The sequence below is a fragment of the Gymnodraco acuticeps genome, unplaced genomic scaffold, assembly GCF_902827175.1.
Source record: "Gymnodraco acuticeps unplaced genomic scaffold, fGymAcu1.1, whole genome shotgun sequence".
NCBI classification, from domain to species: Eukaryota; Metazoa; Chordata; class Actinopteri; order Perciformes; family Bathydraconidae; genus Gymnodraco; species Gymnodraco acuticeps.
In genome coordinates this window covers 2,510,549-2,533,165 of record NW_022990125.1, presented here as the reverse complement: position 1 = coordinate 2,533,165, position 22,617 = coordinate 2,510,549, and the positions used below count along the sequence as shown (strand labels likewise).

General features: G+C 41.1%; 1 protein-coding gene across 3 annotated transcripts in view; it reads right to left on the bottom strand.

Annotated features, from left to right (window-relative positions):
• bmp2k (BMP2 inducible kinase) overlaps positions 1-22,617 on the bottom strand; it is an 83,390-nt gene that overhangs the window by 21,553 nt on the left and 39,220 nt on the right. For 2 of the 3 annotated variants that reach the window (XM_034216708.1, XM_034216710.1), the window contains exons 7-15: positions 21,574-21,706; positions 21,156-21,259; positions 20,985-21,064; positions 20,678-20,826; positions 16,659-16,879; positions 16,396-16,572; positions 10,120-10,370; positions 1,703-1,872; positions 802-912 (exon numbers count right to left, since the gene is read on the bottom strand). In XM_034216708.1, coding sequence (XP_034072599.1) covers positions 802-912; positions 1,703-1,872; positions 10,120-10,370; positions 16,396-16,572; positions 16,659-16,879; positions 20,678-20,826; positions 20,985-21,064; positions 21,156-21,259; positions 21,574-21,706 — 1,396 coding nt within the window. The remainder of the gene's footprint in view (positions 1-801; positions 913-1,702; positions 1,873-10,119; positions 10,371-16,395; positions 16,573-16,658; positions 16,880-20,677; positions 20,827-20,984; positions 21,065-21,155; positions 21,260-21,573; positions 21,707-22,617) is intronic. The other variant, XM_034216709.1, reaches the window with a different exon arrangement.

Sequence of the window (22,617 nt, the reverse complement as noted above, 5' to 3'; positions counted from 1 at the left end):
AAATAAGGAACTTTATTTAGAAGATAAAGCCACTGGATTGTGTCAAGGATTGTTCTATTTTAAAATATTAAAAATCCATAAAAACTCAATCGAATGAGAAATCAAGAATAGTTTGCATGAAACTTGTTAAAAGCTTTAAAGTTATGTGTAGACTGATTGTGTAAATATTGTATTATTCTGCAATGTCTTCATCACTCAGCCCTTATAAGTACCAGCCATGTGTCTCACTCTTCACACTGACACGTCTCTATGGCCTCGTCATGTTACAGCGATGTTATGCAGCGGTGTTCTCTGTTGGACACAGTGAGCTGGAAGTTCTGAATGAACTGAAATAAAATGTGTAATATTATGCGCCTCACCACGAGTGTATATACTTCTTAGTGAGAGCCCTATGTGTTAGTACCTCGATCCGGCCACTTCTTTTAGCTGACTTGCATAAAGGTTTGTTACAGCACGGCAATTAAGAAATGACCGCCACCAAGCCCAGAATTAAAGGCAAGAGCTGATTGCAGTGAATAAGGAAAGTGCTTTCACCATTTCACTCATGCATCGGCTGTTGTTCCTAATGTATTTACAGAAGAGCCTACACTCACCTTTTCCTCATATGTTATGCTAAGGACTTATCTGCCAACCGAAACAAAATCGAATCATTGGTTTTGAATGCCTCACTGCGGGGTCAGTGTGGCATGGGAGCTGCTGACAGGAGGTCAGCTGGGAACAGAAGAGCAGGAGAAGGGGGAGGGCGGGGGAGGTTGCTCCACAGTGTTGGGTCCTCTCTGTAGAGACTCCTCTAAGACTTGCCTGCGCTGGCCACGAACGGGACTGAGCCGAACAGGTCCTCTGGCAGCAGGGTGGAGGCGGCAGGCGGCGCTCGCTCCTTTTCAGCGCTGGATGTTCTCTCCCCTGGCTCATCTGCATGGAAAGGTCCCAGAGGAAGAGGATTAGATCACCAATGGCTGGGAAAAACAACTACAAGAAATTCATTTTTCTATCAGCCGTGACCATTCAAGACACACACAAACAGATCCTTTCCAAACCTCAAGGATCCTTCTTAGGACATCTGCCACAAACAGCATCACATAACTTGAATGTCTACATTTTATATTGTTTATTTTTTAATGCAACTGAGTGTCATGCTCTGATGTTTTGGTTTTTTAAATGAACTTCATGCCAGAGGAAGAACAAACCACTTAGCCTTTTTATTATGACAGCCACTTAGTTACTTTAAGATGACGTTTTTTAATCTGCCAGCGCCAAAGACACATTTCCATTTTATGTTAATGTAATGGACAATAAAGTATTCTGAAACTGAATCATCTAAAGCTGCGACACTAAGGCAAGATGTTTTCAAACCACAGAAAGATTTGAAAACATTAAACACAAAGTCAAGGGTAGATATTGAATTATACTGCATTTGGTTATGATTTATTTTTTAATTTAGTCCATGGAAACTATTAATAAAATACGGTTTAACCTTGAGATGAAGTCGCTTCACTTCATGAATCACTCAAAAGTGACTTATGATTTAAATTGTAGAGGTATGAGATATCGGTAAACTTGTTTTCTTAGTCTTTAATAAACCAAACCGCAGTCTCAGCGCTCGTTATAGATAAACTGTAATTTATTTTTGACTGCTGCAATAAATAACAGACTCCTGCTATGATGTCAGAAACAAAACACTATCAAGCAAAGGGTCACTTGCTTGCTCGCAGTCTGTCAAACTCCCGGTCGATCAGCTCCTCCTCGGTCAGCTTGGAGAAGTTGTCCTCACCAAAGGGGTTCCAGCACGACATGTCGGGGGGGTTAGTGGCTGTACTGTTGCTGCTCTGAGAGGGGGGCGTGATCCCATCTGAAGCAAGGAGAGGGTTCCTGCTGTGGACACAGTACAACAGACACAACATGTTTAAGGTAGGACACACATTTCCTTACAAACTATAAGATGAAAACCTAAAACTAAAATCTAATTCAAAGAGAACTCTTCTCTTTACTGAAAACGTCTGAGGCAGTTTATCCAACATACTACTCTTAAAAACTAAGGGCTTATGACTTATGTTCAATCATGACTGACTTTTCATTGAAATAGCACTTTTATTTGCCCTTTATTTAACCTTTATTATTAAATACTCTTATTATTCTAGACTTTCTCCTCGCCTGTGTTTTGAAAAATTAGTATTCAGATATATTGTACGTATTTATATTAGTTTTTTGTCATTTTTTAACAGTTTTTCTATATTTACAATTCTCATTTTCCCTGTTTCTTGCTTTCATTTCATATGTTTATCAGTTTACCAACTCACAATGCCAATCACTTGTAAAGTATGTGAAAACCTACGCTGCAATAAACGGTATTCTGATTTATATTTGTAACTTATTTTCTATTGAACCTTTGCGCAGCTTCGTTGTGGAAAATGTTTTAAACATACATTTATGTACCTTGCCTGAGCTTCCAATAGAAATTAAGACTGATAATTAAATGGCTTAGTTGAATACTTGATTCTGATTGGTCTATTTGGACATTCAAAAGGTCTGTTAGAGCTCGCTAACAGACCGCTGCTAAGGATGATCAAGGGACTATGTGCGGTCATATCAATCCCCAAAAAGAAGTCCTGTCTATTTAACGTCAAATATTAGTTTTCTCCATCAGAAAACTGTGGAATTTTTTTAAATGTTTTTTTATTGAAGAACATGTACAAATGTCATGCAGGGTCACAACTGAGACAATGATCTTCATCCTTTCTTAGAACTACAGATGAAGCACTCCAGATCAGACTCAGATGGGTGTGTCCCAGTCAAAAGCCCAGCGGATGCCAGTGGCTGGGGGTGTTGCCAAATTGCTAGAGGGCGTTGCCCAATTTCCCCATTTGTTCAATTACAGGATTTAACCATAAGATGGCGCTTCATTCACAAAATACACAAAGACAACTGGGTGTTGATGAACTTAGTCTGTTTGCAATGTTTGCAGCTCTGCAGTTGTGTTTGCTGAATACTGTAGCATTTAATCACTTATTTGTTACTGTATGGTTTTCACATGTATTTTATAATGTATTGTATTATTAAGTAATATCATACATTAACCCCATTATAGCAGATGCCACATTGAATGGATGAACACATTTATGCATCAATAATTACAACAGAGTATTTCTAAATACAAGTTGTAAAAATACTTATATGTATTTAATATTAACCCTTTGGAGTCAACCGTCACACCGGCGTGATCAGATCACATGACCTGTTCAAGCCAGTGCCGCATAAAAACAACAGTCCGGACAACATTGCCGTGTGTTTCTGTCGAAAGTACTGGCTTGAAACTATATCCCAGTCTTTGTTTCATGCAAAAAGACCCAGTAAACACGGAGATACGATGATATAAAGTTAATACATTTCAAAAGTATGAAAAATGGAAGCACATATTTTAATATCTTCGCCGTATTTGATCATTTAACGAAACGGATAATACTGGAAACTGTAGATCCTGCTCAACAGGATGTATATGTGTATTTCTGTCGAAAGTACTGGCTTGAAACTATATGCCAGTCTTTGTTTCATGCAAAAAGACCCAATAAACACGGACATACGATGATATAAAGTTAATACAGATATATTTCAGAAGTATGAATAATGGAAGCACATATTTTAATATCTTCGCCGTATTTGATCATTTTACGAAACGGAAAATACTGGAAACTGTAGATTCTGCTCAACAGGATGTATTTAGGTAATCAGGTAAACGGAGTGATACGAAACGAGACGAAAAGAGACGAAGAGGGACGGCGGGAGACTGCGATTGAAGTAAAGTGACAGACAAACATTGAGAATTTAGATTTAGTTAGATAGATTTAGAGTTTTTAAGATTCAACTATGATGAAGAGAACTCTGAACGTGAGTCAAGCTTTAAGCTTGTTTTTTGACATGGAGGAGGAGGAACCTGTGATGTTGCCCTCTGTGTCGTATTGACAGAAACCGCTTTGAAGCGTGGCACAGATAAAGACAGAAAAAACTGATTTTTGTACATAATGTGTATATATATATTTGTATTATATTTATAATAACACTTTTGCCTTATCAGAATGAAATCCCATGCTACCTCAATCAAACTTTCACATTATCATAGTGACATCCCATGTATATATTTCCAGCTTTTAAATGGTTTCGTTGTGTATGTTTGTGTTACATATGAAAAATAATATCATTTTCAAAATCTGTTTTTACGTTTTTTTGTTGTGATTTTGGGTCCAAAATGTTCATATAGTAGAAGATCACTGCTCTAAACAAAGTCAAAAATCCTACATCCAAACGAAATAAATATAATTAATTATGATGAATACGTTAAGTCTTGTTCATTGTTTTTCACTTTTATTAAATGTTTGATATTTCCGGTGGAAATGGTGGACTATCGGACATTCAAAATGCAGCATATTTTCACTCTTACACACATATATTCTCCTTTTACATACATACATTTTCACTCTCACACATATATTCTCCTTTTACATACATACATTTTCACTCTCACACACATATATTCTCCTTTTACATACATACATTTTCACTCTCACACACGTATATATTGTCACTCACACATTCATACATTTTGCTCTCATATTCATATAATTTAATGCTAATATTTATACATTTTGCTCTCATGCGAAATCTACTAAAACAAAGTAGGTCATGGTAGTGGTCAGCTGTTAAACACAAAAGTGTATCTTAAGGGCTGTAAATATAATAAGCCTGTTGTCAATTTTAGACACAGGCTTATTATATTTACAGCCCTTAATAACATTCATTGTCTGGACTCAATGTGTGTCTTGGCCGTTTTCTTTGTTCCAAGCAAACGAGTGCTTTTTGTTTTGAAATCACTTCCGCGAGTTTCGCGGGCCTCCCCCCTCGCTCCACTGACCATTAGACCATTTAGTAAGGTAACAAGCAAAAGGGCAAAAACAACTCTCAGACGCTCTTCCGTTAACTTGTTTAATAAAGAAAAACAAATGGTCCGTAGATACACGGACTCATATAGCCTATGTATGTATACTGTAAGGAGAATGTATGTGCGTGAGAGGACCAGTATGAATTACGGGATAGAAATATGCAAACACAAACCTACAGACTGGGGGATGGGAGATCACAGGAGTGGGGGGGGGGGGGGGGAGCTGTGGAATGTGACCCTTGGGAGAATTCCTCCACACATTCCGATGGCCAATTCGTTTTAAACGCAGAGTTCGCAACACAGGACAGCATAGGCAACATGGGGGGTGGGGGCTGGTGAACGGTCTGGTCAATGTTTGTAAACACAATCCCCAGGATGTGTCCTAATCAGGAGCCGGGTAAATGAGAGACTGAGGAGCCCCCGAAAAACAGATCCCGAAATAGCTCGTCCTGGTTTCCGCAGCAGATAGGCCTACAGTATGGTGTCCGTTATGTCAGTTATTTTAAATAAAACGTTGAAAACTGAACTTGAAAATGGTTTCCTCTTTTTATTTTATTTATCATTTTCGGGACGGGGAGACGTGTGTGATTAAAAATTAATTTGCAGAAATGTAAAGTGATCTAACTAAGTTCTATTCATATTCTTGACGGGAAGAGCAGTGTAAATTGGCCATATGCATTTGAAAAGCAATATAAATCACAGTTATTATACAATAGGCTATAAAAGCACCATTGATAACCATTACCTTTATCCAATTCAAACTTTGGACGGGAAAAAAGGAAGGTGTACATCAGGAGTGGCAAACCCGCGGCTCTCGAGCTGCGGCTCTTTGCCCAGTCTCATGCGGCTCCTCAGTTCATATCGAATTTTAATTGTGTTTTGTTTTTTTTGCGCATATGTATTCCAGTTCACAAAGGGTTAACAACACACAAGTTCCAGCCCAATCGTTACACAGAGTTTTCAACAAAGAAGTGCTTTAGACAATCAAAATGCAGATCCTGCAGTACTGGAGGCGGGCTTTACTGCACTCGCGATGTGACAGTGAAGGGAGAGATCTGCTTCCGATTGGCAGAAATATAACTCAGATAAAACCGTAATAACTCAATATAATGTTGTCAAATCAAAACGGTAACAATTTGCAGTTGTATATGTGTATGTGAGAAGGCCTGCTCCCGGAAAGCTGGCTACTGGCACAGAAGGACTCCCGAAGTTGGTGATTCGCGGTAAAGAAATAAACAAGAGAGAAAGTGCATCTCTGTCAGCAGAGCTTCTGTCAGTCAGAGGGTTAGGTAAAAGTTGAGATGTCATGTGAGGAGAATTAACTAAAATACACTTTATTTATTTTATTTATTTATTTTTAAATAACTGTCATGAATCTGTGTGTGAGATATAGACAGGGAGAAAAAAGTCGCAAAGATCGCAAATGTGCCCTTTCATGCATTTGAGCCCCTTCCACATCCTCTGCACATTTCAAGAAGCAACATGCATAGTAAGATAACTACTTTTTTCAAATGTTTTTAACTGAGAGTTTGTGTGTGAGACACAATATTAATGGTTGACTATAACTAGCCTCTGGTCTTAATACTGGTAGGAGAGGTTTAAGTCAATTTCTGTCAATATCATGGACTGTGCCATTTATAGGAAATCTGGCTGAGCGGAGGTATGTGTTTCTGTGTGTGAGTGTGTGTGTGTGTGTGTCAATTATTGTTCATTTTTAGATTTTCATTTTGTATGTGTGAGAGATAGAGAGGGGCACATAGAGGAAGAGAGTGAGGGAGCACACAGAAAGGCTGAGAGCAAAAGAGAGAAGGAGAGAGAGGTCGGGGGACATACACCCAGCATGTGTGCCTGTGTGTACTGTATGATGTGGCTCTTTGCAGTAACACAGGACAATTATTGGCTCTTTACCTCTGATTGGTTGGCCACCCCTGGTGTACATGGTTGGGCTATACTGTAGGCCCAGAGGCGGCAGGTGCTGTAGGCTAGGGAAGGCTAAGCCTTCCCAAATATTTGTGTAACTGCATCCTGGTAAAATAAAAATATAATGTCTTTGACATTAGCACTGCTATGCAGCCACCTGTGCCCTGTACCACGAAGCCAGTTCAACAGACCCTGGATATGCTTGAGTTATCTTAACTAACCCTAACAAACGAGATCTCGCTAAACGGTCCTACGGCGCTGGTTTTCAACTCGGTAAATCAAGCCAGGGTTTCTCTCTCCAGCTGAGAACGCGTTCACGTGAAAGGGGCGGGGTTAGCTACATTTGACCAATCACAAACAGGGACAAGTGTACTGACAGCGCAACATCATACTTCATTAATGAAAAGTAAACTAATATTAGACAAATATGAACTTTAAACATCCATGATGACTTAAACATATAATCCAGGATACAAGCCACATAGCTGCACCTGCAAGGAGAATACAGAACAACTCGTTAAAAAATAAACTACCGAGTGTTTGAAAGCGTACAACAGTGTTATGATACTGCCCCATCTAAAACACGAGGGGATCTGACTTTATTACATTTGAGTTGAGTGTTTTGTCAACTTAATGTGTTGCTTAAAATAATACGTCTGCATACAGTATATGTGACAATGTAACTAAGTGTTGCACGGCCAGATACGGCTCGAGAAGCTGACTCAGATAAGGAAATATTGTGATATCGATGTGAGATCGATTATCTGAGTGATGATGTGATGTCAGTGTGATATGAATGATAAGTGCGACACGTCGGCGTCTTCTCTGCATACGGCAGTTTAAACTGCATTTCCTTTCTCCTGTAATATGACTTGATAGATTTAAACTCCGCACACTGAGCTCTGATCGGTCAGCAGGCGGTGCTTTCACTGAGTTGATCTCTTTTCTATAGACGCCGGAGGAGGGCAGCGTAAGATGAAAAAAAAAGTTATTTAGCCTTCCCAAACCTGCGCCTCACGCGCCGCCTATGTGTAGGCCTACTGTATAGGCTACATACAAAGGCCATTCAAGCTAGAGTTCTTCTGGAAATGTTCACATCAGGCACCTTCAAGTTAAACAATACTAAACAATTAACACAGTAGGCCTAAATTATGTGGATTAAATCACATTTATTTCGTTAAAAATAAACGAAATATGATTTTGTTTGAATGATTAAATGTCATCAGGCACCTTCAAGTTAAACAATCAGGTGCACACTTTAATGTGCCGCCACCTCCGGACTCGGCTTGACTCGGTTTAAAGAATGCACAAATGTGTTTAATCGTTTATGTCAGATATGTACTAAGTAGCCTAAATACATTTGTTCCTGCTCAAGATTAGATTCAACTTTATTGTTATTGCACATATTGCAGGTACTGAGACAACGAAATGCAGTTTAGCTTCTAACCAGGTGCAACAAGCAGCGAAAAGTAATGTGCACAATACTACAGAAAACAATTAACACAGTAAATTATGTGGATTAAACCACATTTATTTCGTGAAAAAATAAACGAAATATGATTTTGTATGAATGATTAAATGTAGGGTGAATTGCCCTAATGTGGGACATTTTTGCATTTCAGACTTCGGGAATATATTGCGATATGAAGCCGATACAATACATCAAAATCCAGTAGGCTACCATTCCGAAATCCCCAGTAATATTAGACACTAATGGCGCGTTTCCACTGCAGCGGGTAGCCCCGTTTAAGCGTCCTTAACCGTCCTCAAGCGGCCAGGCCGGTTTTTGGTGGCGTTTCCATATAGCCTAGTACCGGCTAGCGGGTACTTTTTCCCTCTTTTTCCGGCCTCATAAAATCGTGGTTCTATCAGACCAGGGCCAGGGCTGAACTAGTGACGTCAACACTCTCGACTGCTGATTGGTCAGAGAGAATCGTCACAAGATTGCGCGCGAGTTCATCCCTAGCGTCGCATATATATCTAGAAGCAAGCTTGCAGCATTTTTATAAACAGCATTTTGTAAACGGATGAGCTACAAAAATGGCTACGTCTAATAAGAAAAGCACACCGTGGTCGACCGAGGAGGTGACGACGTTCCTTCATCTCATTGGGGATGATCAAATCCAGCGGGAGCTCGACGGAACAACTCGAAATGTGAACAAAAACAAAGCCGATCGCCCCGCCTACACTGCGTTGCTACCCCAGGTCCTAAACTGTAATGGAAATGCGCCACGGCCTGGGCCGGCCAGCGAGGCAGCCCGAGGCCAGAGCGAGGACGCTTAGGGACGCTTAAACGGGGCTACCCCGCTGCAGTGGAAACGCGCCATAATAATACAGTAAACTATTAACACTGTACATATTATTGTTTGCCCGTGGGATTAGGATGATCGGTAGTGAGACCCGTGCTGCATTTTCCTCCGGTCGGATGTGATATAAAAACAAAGCGATTATTTTTGTTGTTGTAAACTCACGTGGATTACATTTAGTGCATTCATTTCAACTCGCGAACATATGATACATTAAATGATCGTGAGGATGATGATTGAAAATCGTTTGTTTGAGCCTGGATGCATTTCCTGATCTAAAAACATAGCGATGGATTTGTACTTACGCCAACGTGAATTAAACATTATTTTGTTAAATAAAAAGATGGGGATGTTTAGTAAATGATTACATGTCTCTTATTTAGCACAGAATATGATCCTATCCGTGACATATGGATCTTAACAAATATCCGCTATATCAGATACCTGTAGATCAGCTGTTTATTTCACATGGGTTCCAGTGTGGCAGCTTTTTAATCACGGGTCCCCCTGGTGGATCCATTATCCATTGCAGCTGGTTTCATTATAATTAAATGTATTTATCAAGGGGGCGTTTCAAGTCCTGCGGGGGGGTTTTCCTTTTCAGCAGGGGCCCACTCCGTGCCGATCACGGACCCGCACGGGTAGGCGTCTGAAATGGAGCGCTCCATCTGTAAGCATTGCCACGCACTACCCGCGTCCCTTACCCTCCCACCCCTCCATCAGTGAGAACCCGTATGGATACAAGTTTTATCAAAAAAACATTGTGGAATACTTTTTGAATAGTCATTTTTATATTTGCCATTTCTGGATTCATGATGGCTTTTTTCCAAGTAAAGAAAAGATATAGAGAACAAGAGAAGGAAAGAGAAGACAGACAGGAAGTTCACTTTAACGGGAACACACTGTGGGCTCTGGCACTGTTTAAAGGGTGGTTGAGACTGGTGGAAGTTCAGTGGGTCTTACCTGGGGTTAGAGTATGAGGAGTCGACAGGTGACGGCCCCCCCACCTGCACATCTCCAGCAGTGGGAGGGGTCGTGTTATAGGATCCCAGCGGAATCTGGAACTCAAGAGGGGAGGACATGTAGGGGAGAGTCTGCGGAGCGGGATGAAGGTGCTGCTGGTGCTGATGATGATGAAGAAGCTCCTGCTGATGTTGATGATGATGCTGCTGCTGCTGCTGTTGTTGGATAAAAGCCTGTTGGTACTGGTGCAGCTGTTAGGGAAGCAACAGAGGAAGAAGAGGGAGAAGGGAATGAGGGACGGACCTTTGTTTTCATGGTGCACAATGACGGCAACAAGATGATGAAATGTTGTTAGAAACCAGTTCTGGATTTGGAAAGCTGGGGACACAGTGGAGGGGAGAGACGGAGGAATGAAAGTCAAACAGCACGTCGGAGACCAAACTGAACAAATAAATCAATCCCAAATGCAATAAGGTTTAAACACTGACGGACCATTTCAACTCAACTAATCTTGCTAGTAACCAGAAAGCAAAAAACAAAACCACAATGGTGCTCTAGGACCGGGGTTCCCAAACTTTTCAGCCCGCGACCCCCAAAATAACAGTGCCAGAGACTGACGACCCCTGTCAACGGAGGGGGGTGAATACATTATTATATTTTAGTTTTCCGCGGTCTCGCGGAAATATCTCCGCAATGGAGTGAGCTTAAGTTTCACTTTTGATTGCATGATATAGCCCAGTGCAACACCTTCGTCAAACATGTTGCCACTTGTTTGTACCATTTTCAGGCAACTTGTAATCTGTTCAAGAAAAACGACGTGTTTTTTAGGATTTCAAGAAGCATATAAAACAAACAATGGATGTATTTTATGAACATTTATCCATGCAGAAAGTAGATTAAATGTGTTAAGAGTGAGATAGAGATTATAATATATGCATCCAATGAAGCATTGCATGAAGTCTGTTGATGATCAGTGGCTGTTGTTGGGGCTGCATAAACGTTTTTCTATTTTAGTTTTTTAGGCAGACCATACAGGCCAGCCCAATGGTCACCAAGGTTCATGTATTAATAGCATTTTTACAAAAAAAACAGGCGAGCCTAAAGACCCGGACACACCAATCTGACAACAAAGAACTGACACAGACGGACCCCGACTGTTGCCTCACCTCGCGTCTCTACGTTTTGGCCATGTGTCGCACTGGAACACACCGCAAAGACTTCAGCCGACGGCCAAGAAGCACGTACGAACTGCGCATGCGTGAGTGGCAATAACTCTCCTTACGAGCAGGCGGCGGTAGTGTGTATTCGTCATTCAAAAGAGGCAATAACCGGAAGACAGACTGTCACTACCCGATCTGCAGCCCTGCCCGATCTGTAGTGCGCATGTGCGAGATGGTCCGCCATATTGGACAACTCCGGACGGCAACCCAAGTAGGACACAGTGGCTTTTGGCAAAGCTCAAAAAGAAAACTCGAGAGAGATGAGTTATTCTTATTACAACGTGACTTCACTATTATTTAACAACTCTTTTTATTGGGTTCTTTTATTTGGGGTTAAGTACATTGTCAGAATAAGTGAGAAATTAATGTAACTTCTGTTAGACAGCTATCATACTGAATAAATATTTACTGTGAATGTATGCAAAAATGTATGGCATATGGCTAACAGAAGTTAAATCCATTTCTCACTTATTCTGACAATGTACTTAACCCCAAATAAAATAATCCAATAAAAAGAGTTGTTAAATAATAGTGAAGTCACGTTGTAATGACAATAACTCATCTCTCTCGAGTTTTCCTTTTGAGCTTTGCCAAAAGCCACTGTGTCCTACTTGGGTTGCCGTCCGGAGTTGTTCAATATGGCGGACCATCTCGCACATGCGCACTGCAGATCGGGCAGAGCTGCAGATCGGGTAGTGACACAGACCGCGTGATAACCGAGAGAAGAAGAACAGACTGCGTGATATAAACAAGCAACAAATAGCGTGTGCGTTCCATTTTCACTCTACAACGAGAAGCTCATGGGGCTTTTCCCATTGTGTCGAGAGCTGGAGTTAAATGAAATCTCAGATTTGCCTTCTTAATCGTTTGTTTGGGTCCCTCACTTCCGTTTCGCTTCTCAATCATGCACTGATTCGCTAAGCTAAACAGCCAATCAGAGTGATTTATTTTGCCGACTGCCTTTGGCCGACGGTTTTCGGCCGAAAAGGCTTCGGGTCGGCTGAAAAGACCCGACGGTGCGGGACACACCAATCCGAGTAGGGCGTGTCGACACTCATCTTCGGCCTGACGCCCACCAACGCCGATAATCGGGTTGGTGTGTCCGTACCTTAACATGTGAAAAAATGGCTTGGACCTCAGAGAGTTAAACTTGGGCCTGCGACCATAGTTTTACTGTATTTTGTTTTGAAAATCCACAGCGGAGGTTTGTGTCGTACTACATGCGGTGTATTTGGCATCTCTCTCAGTAGCCAACAATCTGTGAGTCTGTTGGCTCGGACATAAACTCCATAATAAATGTAGTCTACATTTCATAAGAGGTGTAAAACCTGTGAGCATTTTAAATCTTATTTGAACTAAATGCTTATATAATATGTGACCCGCTCTATCGAAATCAGTCGGAAGTCGCAACGGCTCATTTCAAAATAAACGTGGATTTACGTAAAAAACTATTTTTTCGGTGTTCGGGTGTTTTGTTTGATTTTAAACAAACAAAGTCTTGGCTTTCAGAATATGAAACTTTTATTTCCAAAATCACACGATAAATACATTTTTGAAGCTTGTAAAGGGATGATGGCACCTCTCACTCGCAATCTGCTCTTCCGCAGCGCCGCCCTCCCCCCTCCCTCCCGCTGACATTATGAATGTAAGAGTATAGTAATCATAGATAACACGGCAGGGTCCGTTACAGTTTGTTTTCATCTGATTTCAAATAAACAAAGTCTTGGCTTTCAGAATATTAAACTTGTTTCGGCAAATTCAGATGATAAATACAGCTTTGAAGCTTGTGACGGCATAATTACAAGTGGAGAACGGAGTAACTTAACGTCACAGCAGGCATAACAACAGCCGTGTTTCTCGTGAGTGTTTTCACCCGGGAAACAAACACAATACACACAAACGCAAAATTACACAAACACACACACACACTCGCGAGCTTCCCCTCCAAACTAAAATATCTTCCCTCCGTAGTATTTTGATAATTTGCTCCGCTAATAATCAATCAGATCGATGGATTCCAGAGAAGAAAAAACTTTGAAGGCCTTTTTCTCAAAATGATGACTCGGTGACAGTCATTATATAATGTGACATATTTCGCTTAATATTTGGTTTTATTTTCCATTAAAAGAACGTGCACTAAACAAATATGTATTGTTTTTCAAAAGATCTGTAGCCAAAAAATCCCATTCCAATTTGGATTTAGGACTACAAGGAGCACCTAGCAGTGTTGTTTAGGGAGCCCAGAAATACAGTGGACAACAAGGGCAGAAACGTTCAATATGGTTAATGATTCAGATTTTAGATATAAATCTTGCTATTGTTGCTCCATCCTCAAGCCCATTTTTCTGAGTTTTTCTCAAAAAAAATGTAGATTGGTCTGTGCTTGTTAAGTGCTGCAGCAATAAAGTTAGTGTTGAAAAATGTGCAGTCATTTAGCAAAGCTTTCCTCATCACAGAAAGGAGCAGGTCTAAGATCAGAGGGGAAATGCTGCTTTTTAACATTTAGCAGGTATCTTGGGAATAAGAATATGCTTTTTGTTCGAGGTGCTCTCTTCCCCTGCCTGTAAACTGCTTCATATGCCACGATGCAACATGGAGGAAACTGCTCGATTTCACCCTCTGTTCGATCCCCTTGTGGCTTCGCTCTGACCAGATTGCCTCTGAAATAAAACAGATGGTACGTGTTCGGTGGGAAACAGACTAAAAATTGCGCCGCCCTAGCAGAGCACATTTGGAGGACCTGTGTTTGTGTGTTTGATTCAGTAGCTGCGTAAATACTAGTTTTCAGAATATTTGGAAAGAGTCAGTAGGAAGTTTGAGCGTCTGCTTCCAATGCCGCTTGGCACAGAAGTAAAGCGATTCCACTAAAGAGGACTTTTGTCTGCCAGTGTTTGGAACAGAGAGCAATTTTAGGCCATTCTGACATTAAATTAAGTATTCATCTCCGTGTTACTTCACGCTGTGTCTCCATGTGTTTCGCTGTCATTTGCTCAAACTATTTATTGCCGTTTTGGATAGAATCTTCTGCTCTGAAATTCTGTCGTGACTTTGTGGTAGAAGAATGCTTCAATGTGTTGAACAAAAGCAAATTGATCTGGAAGACGTCCAGTTTAGCCCTGAGCCTGTTTTTCAGGTCTCAGGCTCGAAAATGACATTCCCAGAACAAATGACCATATCTTCCCTTCTAAAAGGGTTAAATTAATAATATTTTTCCTCAAAGTAATGATAAACCTGTGAGTTGGATGTAGAAAAGTCAGAATCAATATAGATGTTTTTTATTTTAAAGAAAATTTAGATTGAACATAGTAAAAAAACTCTAAATTATAGTGTCCGTCCAAAAATAATTTTTTACTTGTAGAGTGGCGAAGTCCCTCCCCTTCCGGGGGACCTCCATGGGACCTTATTTCGGAAAAATCATGTATTGAAGTCAATGGAGAGAGAAAGATTATCTTTTGATCCCGTTTGAATTGTGCAACGAATTACACATATGATGTTTGTCAATTTAAAAGATAATTTTGCAAGTCAACAAATGTAAACGTGTCGTAAAACTGTGAAGTAACACATTTGTTTGTGTGAAGCGCTCAATGAACTACAACTCTGGTCTCGCATACGTCACCAACACCAAGATGGCCGTCACGTTAGCACATTTCACCTCTTTCTTTCAGAATGAAGTGAAAAGTATTAAAAGAGGTGAAAATCACTACAAGTCTGGCCATGTTGAGAACTGTACATACACAAGGGGAGTTAGTCGGTTCTGCAAGAGCCAGCATGCGGGACCGGCTATACAAGGTTTCAGTGAGTAACACGAGTGTAATGTGTAACGTTAATGTACGCGACTCTGGGATTTGTAGTCTTTCTAGTTGCATATTTTCCATAGTCTTATATTTCAACAGTTTTAAGACAAACTGTGACTTTTTTGACATGGAAATGATTTTTTAAGATTGACAAACATCATATGTGTAATTCATGGCACAATTCAAACGGGATCGAAAGATAAGTTTTCTCTCTCCATTGACTTCAATACATAATTTTTCCGAAATAAGGTCCCATGGGCATGACTTCGCCACTCTATAGTGAAAACTACCCTTGGATGATGGTAAGGTAGACTAAAAGCTTTAGGAATCCAAAGTACAACATATAATAAGTACCCTGTATCAAGATTGATGCAAAACAAGTGACATTTGACCTTTTTAGAGAGGTTTAGCCAAAAAAACTCCACCTCTGAGGTGATTTGGATGGAAATGGGGGTTTTACCGTTTCTCTGGAACCCATTGGTCGATTTTGGTGATTGACATCTCTTTGACCGTTAGAGCCAATAGAATCGAAGGGGAATCTCCCCACTCACACACATGGTCAAACAAAAAGGTGTGGGCTTCGCACACTCAGTTTTGCATGAGTGAAGCTGTCTCTAGCTCTGACATCTGGAAACGGAAAAGCAGGTTTATTGCTCATGGATTATCAGAAATCATTTCAAAGGGACACAGACACATTGGATTAACCTATGGATTAACTTCAGCAGCGTTTTTATCGTTTTAATGCCATTGAAGACCACGTTTGACCAGACAAAGACACAGGTGAGCCATGTTAGCATTTTTAGCTACCTAGCGCCACATGTTTTGATGTCTGTTTTTGTTTATAAAGTCGCGATTTCGTATAATTGAGTGATAATGAGGGTACCCTTCGATTCTGTGTCACCTCACGATGTGAAACGATGTGCAGCAAAGATAAATAATAAGGTTTTGTGAGTGAGTTTCGGTGCAGTCATCTGTTAGCATATTTCGCTCGTTGCTAATTCAGAGGCTCAGCGTTAGCATTGTGGGTTTTATTTTGAATACAAAATAATAATGATCAGTTAGATGAGTTTCTTCCCATTACATGGCTTTAAAACATTCATAGTTTATTAAATGAACATGCCCTCAGACACTGTTTCCTGCAAGATGTTGCGGCAGTGCCCCGGTACCGGGGTCTCTCTGGCTTAACAGGTTAAAGGGCAGAAATCAAATCAAATTCAAGCCGTGGCAGCTTAGTCGCCACGTTTAGACCTGACAGAACTCACCATGGCTGCGTACTGGGCCTGAGCCTGGGCCTGAGCCTGAGCCTGAGCTTGGGCCTGAGCCTGGGCAATCTGCTGCTGGTACATGGGCTGCATCATCATCTGCTGCTGCTGCTGCTGCTGCTGGAGGAGGGCCTGCTGCTGCTGAAGCTGGAGGGACTGCTGCACAGCCTGTTGGTACTGAGGAGGGGAGCAAAGGGATTGAAACATCTGTTCTTCACTTGTGCTTGAAAAGTGGTGAAGTTGCATCGTTTGTAAGTTTGTACCTGGAGGTATTGGAGTTGCTGTGCATTTGCATGTTGTTGCTGCACTGCTTGTTGTTGTTGTTGTTGTTGTTGGTGGTGGTGGTGATGCTGTTGTTGTTGTTGTTGTTGTTGTTGTAGCTGCTGTAGACGCAGGTCACCAGGCTGTAGCTGCTGCAGGACCCGGTGCTGCTGACTGCTGGGCTGGGGCTGCACGGAGGGCTGCCCAGAGCCAGGGGTGGGAGCTGAGTGGACAGGAGTAGGTTGATGGATTTCTTACATACGACACAGCATTAAGCACAGATGCCACAAAATGTGTGTATTTGTGTACAAACAAATTCTGAAAGTACCATTTGGAAAAGTATTTGTGATTATGCTGTCGAAGTATGAAGTAATGCTATTTATTAGTTTGTCAAAAGTTATCGGACGTCAAAACAAGTTTTGATTTTCTCTAGGCCTGTGGCCTGTACGACGAAGCCGGATTTTCACTTAGCGAGCTAACTTCAGGGAAAACTCTGGGTTTCTGGTCCTACGACGCTGGTTCACTTCTTAGCGGGCTAGATCTCCATGGTAACTTATGCTGAGCGGCTAACCTGCAAAAATCACCGACTGTGTGAACGTGAACATTAATAAAATATCACCTCCCATCTTCAGAGCAATCTGACTATTATAACATTAGCGTTAAGAAAGCTTACTTAAATATCTGCCACAACATAAGTAACCGGATCAAAGTAACATTACGTACAGTCCGCGGCACTGTGAGTGCAGACTTCGATGTGTCCCATTATCATTCATATCACATCATAATGTATCATATATTTCCTTATCTGAGTCAGCTTCTTGAGCCGTATCTGGCCGTGCAACACTCACAGTGTCACAGACTGTATGCAGAAGTATTATTTTAAGCAACACATTAAGTTGACGAAACACTTGAGTCAAATGTAATTAAAGTCAGATCCACTCGTGTCTTGGACGGGGCAGTGATATCATAAACCTGTTAATGTAGCATTCAAACACTTTTTCTTTTACCAGCTGTATTCACCTTGCAGGTGCAGCTATGTGGCTTTGATCCTGGATAAAGTGTTTAAGTCATGGATGTTTAAAGTTTAACGTCTTCATATTTGTCTAATATTATAGTTGACTTTTCATTCAGGAAGTATGACGCGCTGTGCTATCAGTACGCTTGTCCATGTTTGTGATTGGTTGAATGCTCCAAATACCACCCCTTTCATGTGAACGCGCACCTAACTAGATAGGGCAAAGCTGGTTTGAGTTAACGAGTTGATAACCTGCGTCGTAGGACCGCTTAGTGAGGGCGCTTTTGTTTTGGATTAGGTAAACCGGGTAACGCAAACATATCCAGGTTATGTTGAACCGGCTTCGTCGTACAGGCCTCTGGGGTCCTCCATGAGGAATAATATTTTGACGTAAAACCAAATGTTGGCCTTTAAGTATTTTCTCTACCTGGCAGTCCTGTTACTTGACATCATAAGTATGTTTGAAAATCGTGGTAGAAAACACTCTGCTGAAAAAAGTAAATTGATATATCCATTGATTGAGCCCAATTAAAGCGCTTCGGGTGGATGTCTTAATGCTTACTGCACAATTTTTAATCTATCTATTACCTCTGGGTCATATCATCAGACAACATTGTTAGGGAATAATTCTCCTTTACTCCTAGATATCTAACCTTTTTGCCCTTTGACGTTCATGACCAACCCTGACGTCTGATATCTCCCTTAAAGGACACCTATCATGCTATGTTTGAACAATATATTGTAAGGCCATACCTATATAAAGTATATAAATATAGTTTTTTTTCAAAATACCAAAACGATCCTGCATTTTAGCCATGCCTCATTTCGCTCTATTTGCTCTTTCCAGCGCTGTTTTTGCAGGGGGCTGATTCTGTGAGCTGCAGCTGACCACGCCCCCCTGCAGGAGAGGGGAGCGTGCTCTGAGATCAGCTGCTAGGCTGCAGCGGGGAGAAGAGGGGGAGAAAAAGAGATCTTCGTCCACCGTGTTTTATTCTTATAGAAGTAAGAAGAGAAGTAATGGGGCAGAAACCCTCCTTTTTACGCAGCGGTCCAGACATAGACATCAAACGGCGACACATATTCAGTTGGGGCAGGGATATCTAGATACTTTCCAAGGTTTGACATAATGAATTGTGCGATGTTTTCAAATCTGTAATCAAAAAGCTCCTCAAAAACGCTATCGAAGCAGTTCCTGCCGTTGCTACGTTAGTTCAAACAGTAACAACGGACTATTTTTCTTAGCGGATGCATGTCAATTTAAATCAATACAACTATTTTTTAAATCACTAAAATCATTTTCTAAATCCATAAAAGCATTTCAATTAATATTGGGAGTCATGTCGTTACTTTGTCGAGAATGTGGCCATGTGTAACAAGCGGGATAACGTGCACATTGCATAATGTGCCTTCATGCCGATCTAGATCCCTCCGTTTCGCGTCGGGCTCCTGATCAGCCTGTCGGTGTTCTTTTCCCGATAATGACCGCGTCGCTGCACATTATCCCTTACATATGATTATATAGAGTCATTATTCATTTGTTTTAAAGCAGGAGGCGCAAACGCTTGCCTCGGGGAGGGAGAAAAAGAGCCACAGCGGAGAATAAACAGAAGGGCAACCATGGCAACCATGCAAGGGAAGTCTTCTTCGCTGCTTTTGTGGCAGACTACAGCGCCACTTACAGGCCTGGCATATGTACTACAGCGTCTCCACCGCTTTCGAGCAGCAATGGCCGGCCGTGGCCCAACCTCTCATTCCCCTGATTGGTGGAGAATTGACCAATAGCCGTAGCGCCACTTTACTGACGTCAGTAAAGTGTTCAAATCTGGATCAGTCTGTATCAGATCCGTTGCAGCCCCTTTTTTAGAGATTTGGGTATGGAGGAAAATAGAGAGGATTGTGTTTTCTGACACTTGGTGAGTTCCCTGGAACACCGGGGACACATATTCATGTATAAAAGTGCATTTTGCATGATAGGTCCCCTTTAAGGAATGAGCTGCCTCAGTCATATGTTGTTGTTCCCAGTTTATGACCGGTCAACTCTCGGTCACAAATGGTTTATCTATCTGTAATGTTCTGTTCTATGGACATATAATTGTCTACATAAACAGACGACGCGGACTACTTCTCTCATTCCGAGTGTCCATCTTTATTCAACTGGCACGTAACCTGCACACATGCATTACGTCCTCAACGTGAGCTCAGTCATCCAAGATCTTGTATTCTCCAAGATGTTACACTATCTATCTGTCTATCCATCTGTCAATATATCTATCTACCTACCTATCTATCTATCTATCTATCTATCTCAGTGCTTCTCAAAGTGTGGTCCGCGGACCACTGGTGGTCCGTGAGCGCCCCCTAGTGGTCCGTGAGTATATTGGTAAAATGTCACTTTAGAAATAAATAAATGTAAGTGTTCCACACTTGCGCGAATATCTCCGCAATGGAGCGAGCTTAAGTTTCACTTTCGATTGCATGATATAGCCCAGATAAACACCTTCATCACACATGTTGCCACTTGTTTGTACCATTTTCAGGCGATTTGTAAAAAACGATGTGTTTTGGGATATTTGTGGAGTTAGGTGGTCCGCGAGTGTTTTTTTATTGGTTAAGTGGTCCTTGGTATGAAAAAGTTTGAGAAACACTGCTCTATCTGTAAGGAACCGCAGTAGACAAAAGGCGTTGCTATAGCAACACATCATGTTTACGCTGCATTTTCTATGAGGTAAATATTACCTGCTGGCGGATATAGGTATAAATGGCATTTCTTTTGGCGATTTTTTCAATCTGACTTCATATTGACAATTGTTAACAACAGAGGGTGCTACATAACACACTTTCAGGAAAAGTCACGGACTGGGAGACTTTAATATGTTATTGAAAAAAAAGTTACATACAATTAAAAAAACAGCTGCGGGTAAAATGTCCCCGTTGGCGGTTCTAGTGTTAAGAAAATAGAAACTTCTGTATCATGTTAAATAAGAATCTCACTGATGTTGTACAAACCTTTCTGACCGTTGCTGACGGGTGCTGAGGGCACGGTCATCTTTACAGGGGTGACAGTGTTGGCGAGCGGCAGGACGTTACTGTTTGCCGCCTTTGGCCTCTGTCTGGGAGCTATTGATGTTTCCGTCGGGCCCACGGATTCTGTTATCCTGGGACAAAGCAGTCAAAAGTTGATATTTTAAAAAAGCAAGCTTTGCAGTGAGGGCAATCCTGAAGACTATTCTATTCTTAATTTAAAAAAATGGTCTTTTATGTTGTATTTATCCATCATTGTATATCACAAGTAAAAACCATGAGTTATCAGTACCTGGCTTTCGTCATGCTCCTTCTAGCAGCGACCTCACTCGCAGTTAGAGGCTCTGGAAGCGACGTAGGGATGGGAGAGTTCTAGAAGAAGGAAGAAGGGCAGGAAATAAATGTTTAATGCAAATGTATGCAGACGCTATTGCCACACAGACGCTTCAATGTGGTGACTTACAAAGAGATTTGGCACTGGACACTCTTTCCCAGCTAATTTGAAGGCAAAGTAGGACACTTGGTAAATGTCTGGTCTCTTCTCCGGGTCAGTTTCAAGCATATACCCTGGGAAAGACAAAGATATTGTTTTATACAGCATCAGTGAACATGATTAATGTGCTTGATCTGCAACTTCTTGCTTTGGCCACTTGGTGGAGCTGTTGGTCAATTTATTTAAAAGGAAGATCCACTGCAGAATGCATTTAGGGAGGTTGATAACTTGAAAGCAAACAAGGAGTACTTAAAACAGTTAAAACATGTAAATGCATAAAAACGTGTTTATAGCTCAATAGAAATAGTAAATGATTCTCAGTGCGTAATTTCCTACTCCAAAATCATTATAATACACTTTCTGACTTCATTTAAAGTCACAAACTTACTGATTAGACAGTGTAACTTGAACGAGTATTTGGAGTCATCTGGAACGATAAAGGTTCCGTCACAAATGGCAACTTGACTCTCCCCAAATGGAAGTGAGAAGAAACACAGCTTGTACAACAAGCATCCAAGTGCCTGTGGAGAAAACAGAAACCGTCATGAGAAACACAGGAACCCAGAAACTTTAGGGCTGTGGGTCACTGTAAATGTTCATTGGCACTGGGTTACCAAAAGCTGAAGAGATGTTCATGTTGTGTTCTTCGATATCAGTAAATAACGCACTGATAAATGTCCTAAGCTTCTATGTGTCATAAAACGGCGGTTGCTAACAAGCGACTATATCAACTATTAAATGTGATCTCGCCTCCTCTAGCTCAGCGGTGATGATGCGTAGTCACGCGACTGTGATTTAGTTCGTCTATAGCATTAAGTTAGCCTTTTATTTCTGCTAATTGCATTTAAGCTCTGAAGAATCACAAAGTGCACTTAATGTTTGGAGATTATCCTGCTGAACAAAACATATTCGGTATCATAAACGTAAACATAAATGTGTTGGCCACAAAGTTTATTTTCTGCAAAAATCTAATGAAGAAATCCCATTGCTTTTCGTGATGCTAAATCCCGGGGTGGGATACATAAATACGTCTTCACTGCACCACTCCATGTGTGCACCATTGTAATGCACTATATCAGGGGTTCCCAACCTTTTTTCCCAAGGGCCCCCCCAAATGACTACTGTTGGAAGTTGCGGCGGTAATTAAAGTTTAAAAGTCTCAAAAATGCTACAACTACTGTCACAAACTGTGTGAATGTGAAGTATTTTGTTAAAGGAGGATGAAAGCGTAATTAAGGAGCACTATTGGAGTGACTTTGATGGTTATTGGACTCAGGATTAATTAATTTGGATTCCCGCTGTATGAAGAAATGAAAGGACGGCGCAAGTGGAAACAATTCACAAAGGGATTAAACTGTTTAAAACACATGCTCAAAGTAAGCCGGATTTTGCCGTTGTGTTTATGTGGATTCAAAAGTCGGAAATAATCTAC